Here is a 19136-nt window from a genome sequence, read left to right on the forward strand (position 1 = left end):
TTCCCTGTACTTGCTGATAGAGTTTAAAACGTGGCCCTACGTGGTGAACTACCTATGACTCAGGTCATAGGAATAGTCCTGTATTAGGGCAGCAGTATGGACTCTCCTACATTCTTATTCCATCAGGGTAGGACCTGAAACTCTTTTCATTCTGTTTTTCTTACGCACACACACAGTTGTAGGCAACTTCTCTGCAAATTTAGCAAGCGTCTAAAGGGAAAAATAACAGAAGTATTCAAAGAATGTTCTTTATTTAGGTGTTGACATTAACTAAACATTTACGTGCCATCACTAGTCAGTTTAGAATTTTAGCTACAAGAGAAACAACATTGGTGTTTTTATGACACCAAGAAATGAGGTGAAAACTAAAGTGTGCTCTCAAAAAAGACTTTTCCAACCATCTAATTGTTTGACCTTGTATAGACACTAGCAAACAAAACAATGCTCTTTTCTATGTATGGGATGTAATTTGTGATATCTGTTATCAATTTTCATTTCAGTTTTCTCTAGCGTCTTCTCTCTAAAGCTTATATTAATGATTTAGGAGCTGTGGGGATTTTCCTCCAGTCAAGAAATCTTTGGATGTTTAGTCTTTCTTATGGTTATCTGGTTCACTTCTCCTCTTTATGTTAAGCACATTTTCTCTTCTCTTTTATCTAAACCTTTTTCTCACTGTCCTAATTGTTCCTGATACTTTCAGTGGACCTGGTGTCCAAGCTTCACTTTTGACCTTCAAAGAAACAAAGAGAGAAAGTTCAAAAATCAGTTTCTCCTCCTTTCCCTGCCTTTCACTGTAAGGCCTACATAATAGGTATGGAGGTGCTTTGTTCTTTCTTTACTTTTCTTTTAACTTTTTATTATGGAAATTTTAAAAGTTACACACAAGCGGAGGAAACAGCATAAAGAACTCCCTTATACCCATCACCCAGCTGCAACATCCTACAAATGATACAAAGCTCTTCCCCCTCCCCTCATTTTTTACTTTTGCTTTCTTTTTTGCTATAAGATGTTAAAGAAAACTCAAGACATTGTGTCACTTGACCAGTATGTACTTCATTAGGCATTTCTAACTGAAAAGACTTATTTTTAAAAACCACCATTCCATTATCACAACTAACTAAAGCAACAGTAATTTCTTTCTTTAATTTATTACTCTATTTAAAATCAAACATATCTGACTGTTTCAAAAATGAGAGTTGGTTTGTTCAAATCTGCATCCAAACAGGGCCCACGTATTACGTTTGATTGTCATCTCCCTTAAGCCTCTTTGATTTTATAGCAGTCCCCCTCCCACCTTATTCTTGCCATGGATGCATTTGAGAAACCAGGTCATTTGACCTATAGAATGTGTCACGTTCTAAACTTGACTGGGTCTTCATGAAAGCATGTCAGGCATTTCCCTGTATTTCCTATAAATGCTAGTTAGATCCATAGGCTTGATTAGATTCACATTCAGCTTTTTTTCCCTTAATACTAGTATTATTGATAAATCATATACCCTACAATTCACGCATTTTAAAGTGTACAGTTCAATCACTTTGTAGTGTATACAGATGTCAACTTATAATGCTGTACACTTGAAACTTATATAATAAAAATAAATAAAGTGCATAAGTTGATTTTTTTAGCATATTTACAGAGTTGTGCAATCATTAACACTGTCTAATTTCAGAACACTTTCACCACCCCAAAAAGAAATCCCATACTCATTAGCACTAATCTACTTTCATTCTGTCTGGATTTTTGTATTCTGGACATTTCGTATAAATGGAATCACATGAGGTCCTTTGCGACTGGCTTCTTTCATGTAGCATAATATTGGGTGGGCCAAAATGTTCGTTCGGATTTTTCCGTAAGATGGCTCTAGTAGCACTTAGTTGTCTTTAACTTCATTCGAAGCAATTTTGTTAGATTGTATGTGACGGCTGTCATATCAGCGTGCATTTTAAAAGACATCAAAATTGGTGAACTTTTGTGTAGCCCATTTAATATTGAAGATGAAAGAAAACAACATTATTGGCACATTATGCTTTATTATTTCAAGAAAGGTAAAAACGGGACCGAAATGCAAAAAAAGATTTGTGCAGTGTATGGAGAAGGTGCTGTGACTGATCAAATGTGTCAAAAGTGGTTTGCGAAGTTTCATGCTGGAGATTTCTCACTGGACGTTGCTCCACAGTTGGGTAGACCAGTTGAAGTCGATAGCGATCAAATTGAGACATTAATTGAGAACAATCAACGTTATACCACGTGGGAGATAGCTGACATAAAATATCCAAATCAAGTGTTGAAAATCATTTGCACCAGCTTGGTTTTGTGAATCACTTTGATGTTTGGGTTCCACATAAGCTAAGCGAAAAAAGCCTTCTAGACCATATTTCCACATATGAGTCTCTACCTAAACGTAATGAACACGTTCTGTTTTTTAAAACAAATTGTGACAGGTGATGAAAAGTGGATACTGTACAATAATGTGGAATGGAAGAGATCATGGGGCAAGCGAAATGAACCACCACCAACCACACCAAAGGCCAGTCTTCATCCAAAGAAGGTGATATTGTGTATATGGTGGGATTGGAAGGGAGTCCTCTACTATGAGCTCCTTCTGGGAAAGCAACCAATTAATTCCAACAAGTACTGCTCCCAATTAGACCAACTGAAAGCAGCACTCAACGAAAAGCATCCAGAATTAGTCAACAGAAAAACGCATGTTTCTTTGATGACCAGGCAAAAACTGTTACAGTTTGGCTGGGAAGTTCTGATTCGTCCGCCGTATTCACCAGACGTTGCACCTTTGGATTTCTATTTACTTAGATCTTTACAAAATTCTCTTAATGGAAAAAATTTCAAATCCCTGGAAAACTGTAAAAGACACCTGGAACAGTTCTTTGCTCAAAATGATAAAAAGTTTTGGGAAAATGGAATTATGACATTGCCTGAAAAATGGCAGAAGGTAGTGGAACAAAAGGATGAATACGTTGTTCAATAAAGTTCTTGGTGAAAATGAAGAACGTGTCTTTTATTTTTACTTAAAAACCGAAGGCACTTTTTGGCCAACCCAATATTTGAAGGTTCATCTATGTCACAAGAAGGATCAGTATTTCGTTCCTTTTTATCGTGTGGATCCTACCACGCTTCATTTATCTGTTCATCAGTTGATGGGTAGTTGGGTTGTTTCCTCCTTTTGACTATTATGAATAATGCTGCTATGAACATTTGTGTGCAAGGTTTTAAGTAAATATATGTTTCATTTCTCTTAGGTATATACCTAGGAGTAGAATTGCTGGGTCATATAGTAACTTAGTATTTAACATTTTGAGGCACTGCCAAAATACATTTCAAAGTGGGTGCACTATTTTTTTTCTTTAATTTATGTTTATTTATTTATTTATTTTTGGCTGAGTTGGGTCTTCGTTTCTGTGCGAGGGCTTTCTCTAGTTGTGGCGAGCAGGGGCCACTCTTCATCACGGTGCACGGGCCTCTCACTGTCGCGGCCTCTCTTGTGGAGCACAGGCTCCAGATGCACAGGCTCAGTAGTTGTGGCTCACGGGCCCAGTTGCCCCACGGCATGTGGGATCTTCCCGGACCAGGGCTCGAACCCATGTCCCCTGCATTGGCAGGTGGATTCTTAACCACTGCACCACCAGGGAAGCCCGGGTGCACTATTTTTCATTCCCACCAGCAAGGAATGAACATTCCAATTTCTCCACATACTTGCCAATACCTATTATTGTCTGTCACTTCATTATAGCCATCCTAGTAGATATGAAGTGATATCTTATTAACGTTTTGATTTTCATTTCCCCAGTAGGTAACGATACTGAGCATCTTTTCATGTATTTACTGGCCATTTGTATAACTTCTTTGTAGAAATGTCTATTTAGATATCAGTATTTTGCTCATTTTTAACAGGGTTATTTGTCTTTTTATTATTGAGTTATAAGGGTTTCTAAAAATTTATTCTGAATATAAGTCCCTTATCAGATATATGATTTGCAGATATTTTCTCCTAAGGTCAATTTTTTAGTCAAGAGTACCTGATACATACTTCATGTTTCACTTTATCAGAAGAAACATAATCAGTGGCATACCAGATAGTGGGGGCAGTGGGAGTAGGACTTGACAGGTGCAAGCAATAGGGCTTCTATTATGTGTAGGAATTTTTTAAAGAATAAGAAAACCAACTAAAGCCAATCTGCTTTTTATTACTCTCCTGAGCCAGCAATTCTAAACAGTGTCAGGGATGGAATTCCTCTTTCTCAGGAATTCCAGTCCACCCCACTGCCCCAAATGTCTGGTTCTCCTACTCTTAGTAATGCTCAGCTCCATTGTGGGTTCTGGTACTATCAGCCTCATCCTTCCATTGAAAGCTTCCCATCCATGTATTATCTAATGGTTGTAGCATCCATTTACAACTGTGGGCTGCATTGATTATTTAATTAGGGATTGAAAATGACAATTTTCTAATTCTATTATTTATTCTTCATATTAGCTAGAATTCTTCTATAAATAAGAGTTTTCTCTCATGAACCACTTGGTTTCTCTGAAATACAATTCACACAGAAAGTAGTCCTTTAAATATTAGGGGCTAATAATATTTGTTGTCTATAACTTGCAGATATTTCCCCTAGTTTGTCATTTGTCTTTTGAGTTTGATATGATGTTTTTCATCATGCAAAGGCCTTTATTTTTATGTGGTCAAGTTTATCAGTCTTTACCACTTCAAGATTTTGAGACCGATTAAAGGAAAGTGTTCCCTGTCCTCTGGTTAAAAGGAAATCACTTGTGATTTCTTCTAATCTGCTATGGCTTCATCTTTACATTTAGATCTCTAAACCATTTGGAATTTATCCCAGTATTTATTATGAGGAACAGATTCAATTTTATCCTTTCTCCATATGGCTATCAAGGTGTTCCAAACACCATTTTCCTTTTCCCTTTCATATAGACTATTTTTTAGAACAGGTTTAAGTACACAGCAGAATTGAGCAGAAAATACAGAGTTCCTGTATACCCACTCTCCCAGCCACCTTCAAATCCCCACCTGGCACCAGAGTGGTATATTTGTTATAATAGATGAAGCTACATTGACACATCATTATCACCCAAAGTCCACAGTTTACATTAGGGTTCACTCTTGGTGTTGCACATTCTATGCGTTTTGACAAGTGTATAATGACATGTATCCACCATTATAGTATCATGCAGAATGGTTTCACTATTCACTGCCCTAAAAACCCTTTGTGTTCTGGCTGTTTGTCCCTCCCTCCCCTCTGTCCTGGAAACCACTAATCTTTTCACTGTCTCCATAGTTGTGCCTTTTCCAGAACGTCATTTAGTTGGAATTATACAGCATGTAGCCTTTTCAGATTATCTTCCTTCACTTAGTAATATCCATTTAAAGTTCCTCCATGTCTCTTCATGGCTTGATAGCTCATTTCTTTTTAGCACTGAATAATACTCCGTTGTCTGGATGTACCAGTTTTTTTAATCCATTCACCTACTGAAGAACATCTTGGTTGCTTCCAAGTTTTGGCAATTATGATTAAAGCTGCTGTAAGCATCTATGTGCAGGTTTTTGTGTGGACGTAAGTTTTCAACTCCTTTGGATAAATACCAAGGAACATGATTGCTGGATCTTATGGTAAGAACATGTTTAGTTTTGTTAGAAACTGCCATAATGGCTTCCAAAGTAGCTGTACTATCTTGCATTCCCACCAGCAATGAATGAGAATTCCTGTTGCTCCACATCCTTGCCAGCATTTGGTAACATACACCATTTATTTTTAGTATTAATTTTTCCCCCATTGATTTGAGATCTGTCTTTATTACCTACTACATTTAAATATTGGGTCTCTTTCTAGATTTTCTATTTTGTCATTGGTTTGTCAGTCAATTTGTGCACCAATACCACACTGTTTTAATCATGAAGGATTTATAAATTGTTTTAATATCTAGGAGAGCTACCCTTCCTACTTTGCTTTTCTTTTTCAGACTTTTCCTGGCCATTACTGCTGTTTTATTCTTCCATAAGAACTTTAAAATCAAGGTGTCTAACTCCAGATTAAAGAACAGACACTAAATGCTCTTTTTTATTGGAATCAAGTTGAATTTATAAGCAAAGCTAGGAGAATTAACATCTTTATGATTGAGTTTTCAAACCCAAGAAGATGGAATATGTTTCCATTTTTTTAAGTCTACTTTTCTGTCTTACAAATATGGGGTGTTTTTTGGTTGTTGTACTCATTTGCATATAGTGCACAGTTCTTGTTAAATTTATGCCTTGATATTTTTATTGTTGTTTATAAATAGAGTCCTTTCTTCCAGTATATTTTTCAACTGGATATTGTATATATTAAGGTTATTGATTCTGTATTTAATTTTATATACTGCAACTTTCCTAAATTATCTTATTTGTAGTTATTTTTACGTTATTTTCTTTTGAATTTTTTAGACATAATTATTATCATTTGCAAAAAGAAATAGTTTCACCTCTTCCATTCCAGCTCCTGTGCCTTTAATTTTTTAGACCTTGTCTAATTGCATTAGGTAATGTGTTCAGTACAATGTTAAATGGTAGTGGTGATAGTCTTGTTCCCGACTTTATTGGGAATAACATTAAGTAAGAATCTGACTTTCGAGTTCACAGACACACACACAAACACACCATGAATAAGGTACTGTTCCAGCACATTCTGTTTTCAAAAAAAGGATAATGGCACACAACGTCTGAAGAGCCAGTGTGTGTATAATTGGTCTTGAATGAATCTAGGTTTCTCAGTGAGAGTCAAGAACTGCAGGGAAATATAGAAGTCTAAGAGATAACTCTAAAACATCCATTAATTCCTACTTTGTTGAGTGTTAGTTGAGTACTATTTTAATCACAAGTGACTGTTAGATTTTTTTTGTGAAATGCCTTTTTGGCATCTGTGAAAATAACATAATTTTTCTCATGTATTAATATGATGTATTATTTGATTCCTTAATAATTAACCACCCTGCATTTGGTCATAAAGTACTGTTTTTTAAATATGTTGTTGGATTCTCTTTGCTAGTATTTTATTTAAGATTTTTGTATCTGTATTCATAAGGGAGACTAGTCAGTCATGTTCTTTATGTTAATTGCTTTTCTTTTACATAATGAAAGTTAGGTCCTAGTATACGAGAGAAAACCATCAAATAGTCCATTAAGACCAGTAAATCCTTAGATTCTAATGTGATTACTTTATACTCTAAACCAGAAATTACCCTGGCACTGTGGAATGCTGGTCTACAGCTCCAGCCTACAGTCAGTCCTCACTTTTATATTTGTCCTTCTGCCTCTTGGGTTATAAACTTACGTTTCTGAATGCACAGCATCCTTGAGTGCCTTAAATCGATAGACGACAGCCTTTCTCTCTCCATGAATGTGAGCCAGGGGCTTCGCCTTCTTGTGAATACATTTCTAGCTGAAACTCTGTTTAACCCAAACTTATGCCTTCCCCAGCAAGAATATTACATTTGAAGCTTCTCATTAATACTTGTACAGTATCTTCTCCCTCCTCTTATACAAGACCTCTGTATCCCAAGAATTACAATTCTATAGTTGTGACATTCATTTTATCTTAAGGAGACATTCTGATCCATTTAAAATATTTCATTGATTTGTTTAAAGCATAATTAAGTAGATTTTGGTAGCAATGATAGGGTAAGAAGAAAGGGCTCAAACATGCGAAGAAAAGCCAAAACTCATTATTTTAGTGTAGACCCCGTGTGTATTTTAAATCGTCTTCTAATTTACTTGTCCTATTAGATGTGCTTAATGAAAGTTAGACTAAATGCATGCTTTTAATAAAACTCTCTAGCAGTGCTGTCATCAAAACTGGAATTTTTCCCCTATTTGTCTCTTACAGAGGACATAAAGATAAGATATTTGTGGTAAAGTGTAACCCACACCATGTTGACAGACTGGTCACGGTTGGGATCAAGCACATCAAATTCTGGCAACAAGCAGGTACTATTGTTAGAGTTTATCCTTTATGTGGTTGAAGGTTTTACTCCAGCTGGGAAAAAACAAACAACCAACACCACTACCTAGCCTGTCTCTGCAATCTAAAAGTAAAGTATGCCTAAAAGACGTTTGCTCCCAAGTAATGTTTGAGCTGTGAAGCTTAGAACACTGTATATGATGCCATGCATATTCATCAATATCTAGAAAGCTTTGGGAAATGTTCTGCTGCGAAAATAATTATTTTTATATTCAGTCATCAGTTCTGAAAGCAGTGATTATGTTGGACTACTGAGCAGGAAATAATCACTTTAGTTGGGTGAATACAATTTTCAATATTTTGAGGGTTCTTTTATTTATAACTGCATTTAACACATGAATTAAATATGACACACAGTAAGTGGTCAAAATAAATACTTGTGGTTTATAATGCTGATAATAAGGATGAGTAAATAAGCAGGACAAAACGTGGAAGGATATCTTGTTTTTCTCACTAATAGGTCAGACCTTTCATTGGGACTGTTTCTGAATTCTTAGTATCAACTTTGGTACGAAGCCCAATCTTTTACTGGGCAAAACAGAAATAAGCTACTGTTCCAATGCCTTCTGCTTTTGAAGAAAGGGTCATGCACCCACCATGTCTGGAGAGCCAGCCTGCCTACAGTTGTCTGGAATGAGTCTGGGTTTCTCAGTGCTAATAAGAAAGTACAGGGAAATGTGAACATTTAAGGAACAAATCTGATGTACTTCTCCTACACAGTGATTCGTTTTTCTCACCCCAAAGTCACTGTGATAAAAATCGAGGCAAAACATACATAAAACATGTTTACATTTTACATTACAGCCACTGCTGTTTTCACTTGCTTTCGTCAGCCTTCGGGAAGACTTGCCTGGCTCCCCAGGGCACTCAGTCACCCCTTCCTCTGGCTGGCACAGAACTTGCGCTGAACCTTGGTTAGAGATGTATATCACGTTCTCTCCCCAGCCAGACCTTAAGTTCCTGAAGGCAGGAACTCTTCCTTTTCACCTTTATACCCCAGTGTCAACCACTGTGCCCGCCACAAAGTAGGGATTCAACAAGTGCTGAATTAATGCGTGAAGGAGAAAACCTTTTATAATGTTTTTGTTATGAAGTTTTCTGCCATTTTAATACAGCTTTATGTAGACACATAATGTAGACACACTGGGTTTTTCACTGAAGATAGTCATTCTAAATGTGCATAGAAGGTGTCAGTTTTTCAAAAAGTAATAAATACTCTTGGTCCACTCCAGGTGGGGGCTTCACCTCTAAAAGAGGAATTTTTGGAAGTGTTGGAAAGTTAGAAACAATGATGTGCGTTTCTTATGGGCGAGTGGAAGATCTGGTGTTCTCAGGAGCAGCTACTGGAGATATTTTTATTTGGAAGGAGATTCTCCTACTAAAGACAGTGAAAGCTCATGACGGGCCCGTGTTTGCTATGTATGCATTGGATAAGGTATAGTCTATTTTCCTCATTAGCTTTCTAAAAGTTTAAGTTAGGCTTAGGAAGGTCCACACCAAGAGGACGCCTGTGTGTAAAAACAGTACCCTCTGAATTAGGAAACAGTTATCATGAATGGAGAGGAGCACAAATGGTCTTTAAATTTCTCTTTTGTTTATAATTATTTCTTTATGTGCAACTTCTCTCTTCTGTTTTCACACTTTTTCTTCCTGGCTGTCACTCCTAAGGACTCCTTAAGAAGTGTTGGGATAAATGCAGACACGCAGTAGCAAGAGAGTCCTGAGAAATATTTCAACACAGTCTTCCACCTCGGTGGCACAATGAGCAGAGACCTGGAGGTGCCTGGTGTTTGGATTATTGTCCCTCCCATCAGTATGACCTGAAGTTATGTTGATAACCAGCTTGTTCCTGTGTAGACAGGCTCAGTTTTAACAAGCATGTCAGAGTGAAGTCTTTTCACTGGCTGCGTTAGTTCTCCAGAGAAACCGAACCAGTAGGATGTAGATATAGATAGAGATATACACATACATATACATATACAAAAAGGAGATTTATTATAAGGCGTTGTCTCATGGAGTTACGGAGGCTGAGAAGTCCCACTTAAGCCATCTGCAAGCTGGAGACCCAGAAAAACCGATGGCGTAATTCAGTTCAAGCCCAAAGGCCTGAGAACTAGGGGAGCCAATGGTGTAAATCCCAGTCTGAGGGTGGGAAAAGATAAGATGTCCCAGCTCAGTCAGTGAGACAGGAAAAAGGAGGGTGATTTTGTCCTTCGTCTACCTTTTGTTCTATTCAAGCTCTCAATGAATTTGATGATGTCCATCTACATTGGGGAAGGCAGTTTACTGAATCTAGCAATTCAAATACTGATCTTATCGAGAAACACCCTCACAGACACACACAGGAATCATATTTAATCTGGGCACCCTGTGGCCAGTCAGTTGACACATAAAATTAACCATCACACCAGCTGTACTTCTACTCAAGCTCGTCTTTGTCCTGATCTGTCCCCTGCCTTGCAGTGTTGTTTTAAATAAAGATCACACTTGGGAATTCCCCAGTAGTCCAGCAGTTAGGACTCCCTGCTTCCACTGCAGGGGGCACGGATTCGATCCCTGGTTGGGGAACCTAAGATCCTGCATGCCTCGAGGCATGGCAAAAAAAAAAAAAAAAAATCACACTTACCTTCAGTGCCCTTAAAACACTTTCTTCAATCAATTTGCCAGAAAATATCAATTTTTTGTTCACTGCTAGTTTGCTGATGGTACCAGTTTATGTGTGCTCTCTGACCTCCAAACAGTCTAAGCCACCTAATACACCTTATTAAGGTAAGCCTCATTTTGCATTTACCTGTTCCCAGGTAAATATGCTGATCCCGCTGTGGAAGTAGGTTCTTGTTAGATGTGCAACTACAATGGTTGTTTTAGTGGTTAAGATGTTTTTCACTAGCAAATTTGTTTTTGATTAAACTTCAAGTTTTAGAAAAGATTAAAGCAGAATGCAAAGTTTTTTGTAGACTCAGAAGTTGATGTGATATAACTTGTTTAAACTCTTTTATTGCTTGGTAACTTAAGCTGGAAAATCATGGGAAATGGCAGGGATATCACATTATACTATACTGCATTTAAATTTAATTTGGAGAGTGAATGTCCCCAGGTTCACAGTCTATAATAAGGATAAATAAGGATATTTAATATAATAAACTTCCAAAATATTATTTCCTTGTGAACTTCATTGAAATGAAGTACATTAGAAGTTTCTGAGGAAACAGAATGACTTACTCAGTATTTTTCTTTAAAAAAAAAACAAACAACTTTTTAAAGAACAGTTTGTATATGTAAGTTGCCAAAAAGGAAAACTAATAAAGCCAAGAAATCGTAAGCTTAGAACAAGAGTAGAAATCATCATCTAGCAAAAATACCCAATACGTTAAACTTCTTACTTCCCAGGTTTTGTAAAAATTCATCTGGATTTTAATTATTGTGGAAATTGTTGTGTATTGAACAAAATAGCAGGATAGTTTTGTTATGTGAAATACCTAAGTTACTCTTAATAATAAATAATGATGTTTTTCCTGGACGTAAATATTTTAAAATATTTAACAGTCATTTTTAATTGTGATGTTAATTCCAATTCATTCAGCAGGAATATATGAGATACCAGAAACTCTGCCAGGCTTTGAGGTTGGTCCTTTTCTGTAAGAATCCACATTCCAGTCAGGGGACTGGACACAGAAATGACCGTCCATGATTCAGGGTGCCAAATTCCAGCCAGTGGTCTGAAGAAAGTGAAATGGACACACAATGAGAAAGTGTTTAATCCTGCTAGAGAAATAGGGGAGAGAAGCTTCCAGAAAATATTATATTAATATTATGTTATCATTCAGATTTTTCAGCCTCCTATACTTAGGAAGAAAACACAAACAAAGCTTCTTTACCCAAGGGGAAATCCTTTTGAGGCTGGGTGGGTACCTTGTCATTTTGATGTGTACATAATTCTTCTGATGTGTGCCTTCACAGGGTTTTGTAACAGGTGGAAAGGATGGAATTGTGGAACTCTGGGATGATATGTTTGAAAGATGCTTGAAGACGTATGCCATTAAAAGAGCAGCATTGTCAACCAGCTCAAAAGGTGCCACTCCCGAGTATGCAGTAGAAATCTTTCTGTTCCTAGAGATGGAAAAGATAGTACTAAGTTCTTGGAAAGCCATTACCAAATCAACTGTCTTTTTTTCTTCCACATTCAGAGCCCTTGGCTCCTGGTAGAAATATCAAGGATAATTGCCTAGTACCTAGTACTTTGGAACTATAAAAAGAGAATTTATATAATCATTACAATCGTTTTATTTTTTATTATATTAAATATAACATTTGTAGTATTAAATGCAATTTTTCCTCCTCAGGCTTGCTTTTGGAAGATAACCCTTCAATTCGTGCCATCACTTTGGGACATGGACATATCCTGGTGGGAACGAAAAATGGAGAGATCCTGGAAATTGATAAGAATGGCCCAATGACACTGCTCATTCAGGTACTGTGTTTGCACACATCCTAAACCACAATTCACACCAGAGCTGGAACCAGGGTGAGGCAACGGGGGGCACTTAGGGCACAAAATTTAAGGAGACACTCACTTTCAGGGTCAGGCAAATGCTGTATTAATCATTATTGCTGTATAACAAATTGTCACAAACTTAGCAGCTTAAAAGAAAAACATTCCTTATCTTATGGTTTCTGCAGGTCAGGAGTCTGAACACAGTTTAACTGGGTCCTCTGTTTAAGGTTTTGTAAGGCTGCAATAAGGGCCAGGGCTGTGGTCTCATCGGAGGCTTAACTGTGGAAGGATCTGCTCCAAGGTCACTCGAGTTGTTGGCAGAGTTCAGTTCGTTGGGGATGCAGGACTGAGGGCTTCCGTTTCTTGCTGGCTATTGGCCAGAGGCCACCCTCAGCTCTCAGAGACTGCCTATAGTTCCTTGTCACATGGGGTTCCCCAACATGGCTGCTTGCTTCCTCAAAGAGGGCAAGGGAAAGAGGAAAAACGGGTACTACTGTGCCTTTAAGTAACTTTAAATAACATAATCATATCATCACATACGTGTGATCGTGAACATCCATCCCCTTTGCCATATCTTATTGGTTGGTAACAAGCCACAGGCTATACCGCACTCAAAGGGAGGTGGTTACACAAGAGTGTGAAAACCAGGAGCATCATGAGGGTCACCTGTCCAGCACAGTCTGCCCTCTGGCCACCAATTACCACGTCCCTACCACATGCAAAATACATCCCCCCTCCCAAGGTCCCCAAGAGCCTTATCCCATCGTAGTATCTGTTCAAAGTCCATAATCTCATTGTCTAAGTCAGGTCCAGGTGTGGGTGGGGCTTCTTGGGTATACTTCCTCTTGATCTGTCAAAATCTGTCAAACTAATAAAAATTATTTGCTCTGCATACACCACATCTATGTGTCTCCTTAGATTTTGTGCATATTCTAGTCTCAGCCTTGATTCACATAAACATACAACATACTCTTCACACTTCCTCTCCCCTCAAAATGTTATTCAGGTAAGATCAGATTAAAATAAACAACAGAATCCTCTAAGATCGAAGAAGTGATCACATGTCACCTGAGGGGGTGGGAGTCCAGTTTGGTGATGGGTAGGCCATAGTTACAGATGGAACAGGCACGGGCAGGGATGAAGGTGTGGGTTCAGAAGGTGGAATGGAAAGAATATGCACTGGTTATCTAAGCTTTAGGACTTCTGTGGGTCTGAGGAGCTAGGCCTCCTTCTCTGACCTGATGCATACCTGCAGCCTTGCTGTATTAGGACTAGTCCCCAAAATCCCACTGAAAGGGGCCCTCTGATTTGCTACACCTGAGAGCAGGTCTGCACACACATCACGGATCAGGTTTCTAAAGTGCATGTGCTCAGGCCCCACCCTGGATATCCTGAATAAGAATCTGTGTTTTAAAAAAAGTTCTGTGTTAGAAGCAAACCTCAGAAGCTCTGTAGCTGATTGCTACAGGCAGCCCAGATTGAGAACTGTGCTGAGATGCATCCTTGAGGGGAGATTTCTTTATTCTGCAGCTGCACTTGCCTTCGTTTTCCTTGACCATGACTTTTTATTTAATTTTATTGAAAGTTCAGTGTTTCTTTCTTTTTAATCCTCAAATTTTTGAGACTTTAAATTGTTTGCCACATGCTATATTGCTAAGTATGTTGTAAGATTTATACTACAATATGATTTAAATAGCACTGTAAGATTTAAACTCTACATTTTCAAATTTTAAAAAGTAAATAATAGCTGAGCTAATTTTGTTTAAATATGTTTTAAACTTGGCAATAAATGCTTTTCACTTTTTCATTCTCTACAACTCTATTCTTTACTATATTTGTTTCTGTTGTTCTAATAATGCAAATAACCACAGGTGCCATTTATTGAGCACCTACTATGTGTCAGGCAATACTGTTGTTCAAAATTCCTCTCTCATCTCCACGACAGCTTTGCTTAGTTATAATTGTTTTATAGATGAGGGGCTCAAAACCCAGTAAACTGCCCACAACCACATACTAAGAACTGCAGGGCTGGGATTCACACCAAGCTTTGTCGGGTACCAGAGCCTTTTCTTTGTCACTCCACCACACTGTTCTCCACACGCCTCAGCATGGAGACTGCCTGAAAACAGTGCAGAAGGCATGACCCCCTAAGCACTGGGCAGGCAGGTGGTGGACCTGGGAGGACCATCTTCTCTCCTTACACGTGTGCCATTCTTTTCCTTTATCTCAGCATCTCTCTTTCCTCTTCCAGTCTGTCAACCATTTGCCATCTCCTCCTAGGTAGAACTCAGTAGTTCAGTTCAATCAGTGTTTGTTGGGCTCCTGCCAAGACCAGCCCTGTGCTCTGTGTGGTGGAATAGGGCTTACTCTAGGGGCTGACAATCCTGTCCTGAGAGGTGGACACGGAGGGAAAGTTAAGGAATAGTAGAGGCAGCGTCGTTAAGACCAGAACCAAAACCATTCTGATTTCAGAACCATTTTTCTAGTTTCTGTAGCACGGCAATTCAATGTTCCTTGGAATAGATTGTTTTTTTTTTTTTTTTAAGAGAATAGGTTGGGGAGAGGAGAGAAGAGACAGGAGGTGAGTTCTGAAAATCCCCATTGTATACACTTTGCATATAATCAACTGTCAATTATGCAGCTGGTTATTATTAGCTTTAGGTTGGTCAGGAGGAAAGTAAAGTCCCAAGCTCATTTCCTTGTGCCACTCAAGAGACTTCCAGCCTGCCTCACTCACTGTCCGTTCCTATAGGATCCAGGAATTAAAGTACATAATCATATTAGATTAAAGAAATACCATTTTAAATCAATATATGATGCAGTGGTTTGAAAGGGTCTCAGAGCCCCACAACCCTGTCCTCTGTGTGCAAAAGGACTCAGTCTGTAAAAGAGCCCCAAGCAGATCCAGTCTGGTGGAGAACAAGGGAGGGCTCACACCTGACCCATCCTCTGACCGTGGCCTTGGGGGTGGGAGGCTTCTAAAGGGAAGGAAACTGGAAAACTGGGGATGTCGGGTGCTCCAAATCTAATAAATTCAAAACCAATATCTACGCCCTTCTCAGATATTTGAATGTCAGCTGCATTGGGAACTTTGTATCTTCTGCCAAATTACTGTTTTGCTCAAACAGCTTCCCAGTTAAACCGGAATCTTCCAGTTTCTCTTTGGAGAGCCACCTGTTCCCCAAAGCGTTCCAACTACAAACACCTTTCAGATGCCTGTGTGTGGTCTTCCTTTTTGCTTTACTAAGTAAAGCCTTTTTATAATTAGCCACTAAAAGCAGAAATTCAGTAAACAATCTGGTCTGTTTTATTGTTCCGTATCTAATCGTTCGTTACACTGCTTTACTGAGTGATAAGTTAGAAAAATCAGATTCATTTTCTCCCTAATCATTCATTCATTAAACACTGTTTCATCTCAGTTATTATTCTAAGCCAGTTAAGTGTGTTTGTGGTAAGACATCGGCATGTGGAATTTGTCCAATGCCTATCAAGCCCCTTTCGGTTTTCTGTGCTCCATGGATAGAACAATTTGTGAATAAATGCTGACCCTGAGCTATACCCAGGACGCTTAAAATGAAAATTTAGCTCTCTCTAATCTGCTCTGCCAGATCTGTGCATTCAAAGAACTGAAATAGAATTAATTAACAAGAATATTGCTGTCCAATTCCTCTGAAAGAGATAAGTGGTACCTCCAGTTTTTAGAATATGGTTTTATGGAAGAAAGTGGTTTGTGTCATTGTGACCAAGCTATTTTATGAAAAGATACATATATACTGTGTTTATTCGGTGTCAAACAGGATAAAATGAGAGCAGTTCCTTATTTACTCGGATGTTTCTAAGTGGAAAGATGTTCGGCATCATATAAACAAAACTTAGGAGCAACGTGAGTCCCTACTTTGCTTTCCAAATGAATGCTTTAGCATCGCGCAGGCCCAGCTTTAGATTCAAGTTCAAGCGAAAAATTTATCCAGTACAATCACTTTGGCTCCAGGAAACTCAAACTGTGTTTGTTCATATTTGAACCTGTTTGGGACACTCGCGGGAAGGGGTGGCCGAGAAGCATGAACTGGTTTTTGTTGCCCCGTTTCCTCCCCTACAGGGGCACATGGAAGGAGAAGTATGGGGGCTGGCGGCTCACCCTCGCCTGCCTGTCTGCGCAACAGTGAGCGACGATAAAACACTGCGGATCTGGGAACTATCCTCCCAGCACCGTATGCTGGCAGTACGGAAACTCAAAAAAGGTGCGTGACGTCCCCGTACACATCTGTAAAAGTATTTACACCCGAAAGTATTGGATTCATTCGTCTGTTCATCCAGCTAATATTTACCGAGCGCACCTATTACGTGCCCCCAGATATGCTGGGTGATGGGGATTTAGTGTTTGTTGCTACACATATAGCTAATCACCTGGAGAATCGTTCCAGAAGCCTGGCCTGATCTATCAGTGCCCAGCTGTATTCTTTATTTCCTTGCACTGCACAGACATTTGCCACCTGGGGGCAATATGTCCTTCCTCTTCTCATCTAGAACTGTGGGAGCCAGTTGAAACTCATCAGCTTGTAAAGAATGCTGCTTATTTTTATGCCTAACAGTCTCCAGAACTGATTTTATTCCTGAAAAATGAACGTCAGTTTAAAAATAATAGTTAATATCAAGAAACAAATAAACATGTATTGAACACCCATATGCACTAGAGCTAAGAGGTATACCGAGAAGTGCAAATTCAGCAAACATTTGTTGAGCAGCTTCTGTATATCAGGTGCTGGGGATCCCAGGATGAACAGTCCTGTCTCTATTGTCAGAGACGGACAAGATTTGAACAGATTCCCAGCAATGGCTGGTCCATTCAAATTGGGTAACTTGAGGAGCGTCTCAGAATGGGACTATTTGTAAAGGAGTGGGCAGGGTATAGGAAATTACCAGGGCTGGTGCAGCACGATGCAGCTAGTAACAGCCGGGTACCATTGCCAGCCCTGGGCCTGAAGGGACAAGAGGAGGGGCAGTTGCTGGAACCTTGAAAGTGAGAGCTGTGTGAGACGACAGCCTGGCAGGGGCTGTGATCGTCAGCTCGGAGGTTCAGCCAGCATGCAGTGACCCCACAGGGAGGCAGCCAAGGGAGCACATGCCCCAGCCTCCCTGTGCTTTATCCTTCCTTCCCTGTTACCCTCCCTCCAGTCTCCTGCTGCCCCTTGACCAAATGAATCAGAAGCCAGGGGGTGAGGGGCCCACTGATCGAGTCCAGGAAGGCCAGCTCCCAGCACAGAGCAGGGCGGAGAGTGGGTGAGGACAAACAAAAGATCTCTGGCACAAGCAAGGTATCGTGGAGGCTCAGGGTAAGGCCCACAGCCAGAGACAACTCCATCAGGGAGGAAACCTAAGAGCTGAGGCTCAAAGGATTTGTGAAAGTTAAGACAGGAAAGGGTGAGATTGGGGCCTGGCCCCAGAGTAGTTGTGCTAGGTACTTTTATAAATAGATATGGGGAGAGTATTTTAGGAGGATAAAATGAAAAGAGGTGTCAAGACAATAGTGACAATAATGACAGTGGCTAATATTGCTGAGCCAGTAACCGTGCTAGCACTTTGCCTTTGGTCTTCATGGGAACCCAATGAGTAAGGCCTTTTTTATTTCCACTTACAAATTATGAAGCTGAGGCACAGAGAACTTAAGTCATTTGCCCAAAGTTGCACAGCTAGTATGATGGAACTGAATTCATACTCAGGCAGCGTGGCTTCAGAGAGCACACCTGTGGCCACTGCATGATGATGCCTCCCTCCACCATATTGCCTCTCTTCACACTGGACTTCTGGGTCTCAGTAAGTAGTGGAGCCAGGATTCAAACCCAAGTCTGACTCCAAAGCCCATGCTCTTACCCACTACAGGACTGCATAATTTGGCCACTAATTTGTATTGGGGAAATAACAGACCAAGTCCTCGCTGTGAGTGACTTGAATATCAGCCAATGGACTTTATTCACTAGGTTAAAAATTAGTTCAAAAGAACAACTAACACATCTGAGTTAGGATGGCCACTCAACCCAGTTTACAACTGGTGTCCTGGTGTAATTATTAATAGCTCTCCCTTTTATTGTCAAGTGTCATCATTCGTACAATAATTTTTTTTTTTTGCGGTACGCGGGCCTCTCACTGCCGTGGCCTCTCCCGCTGCGGAGCACAGGCTCCGGACGCGCAGGCTCAGCAGCCATGGCTCACGGGCCCAGCCGCTCCGTGGCATGTGGGATCCTCGTGGACTGGGGCACGAACCCGTGTCCCCTGCATCGGCAGGCGGACTCTCAACCACTGCGCCACCAGGGAAGCCCATGTACAATAAATTTTTATGCTTAACCTAATCGTGCTGTCCCTCCTCAAGGGCTGATCTTTCTGTTCTTTCAGCACTAGCACCGTGCCTGATTCATAGTAGGTAAATAACTGCAAAGTGAATGGATGAAGAAAGGAAGGAAGGTATTTTATACTTCAGATGAGCCGATCTAAAGTTGTTGGTGTGAATGTGGCTTTTCAGCCTGCTCTGAACAGTGGCTGAGGGGTGGGTGTGGAAGCTCAGTTTGGAATGCCTTAGCACAAGGCAGCACGACTGTGCCATCCTAGGGCTGTGCTCA

General features: G+C 39.7%; 1 protein-coding gene across 1 annotated transcript in view; it reads left to right on the top strand.

The window, feature by feature from the left end:
• Positions 1-19136, top strand: part of EML6 (EMAP like 6) — a gene marked incomplete at both ends in the record, with an annotated part of 303253 nt that overhangs the window by 207822 nt on the left and 76295 nt on the right. The window contains 5 exons of the mRNA XM_082851443.1: positions 7893-7993; positions 9260-9462; positions 11988-12099; positions 12371-12498; positions 16622-16763. Coding sequence (XP_082707569.1) covers positions 7893-7993; positions 9260-9462; positions 11988-12099; positions 12371-12498; positions 16622-16763 — 686 coding nt within the window. The remainder of the gene's footprint in view (positions 1-7892; positions 7994-9259; positions 9463-11987; positions 12100-12370; positions 12499-16621; positions 16764-19136) is intronic.

This window comes from Leucopleurus acutus (assembly GCF_964270905.1).
Source record: "Leucopleurus acutus genome assembly, chromosome: 12".
Classification (NCBI taxonomy): domain Eukaryota; kingdom Metazoa; phylum Chordata; class Mammalia; order Artiodactyla; family Delphinidae; genus Leucopleurus; species Leucopleurus acutus.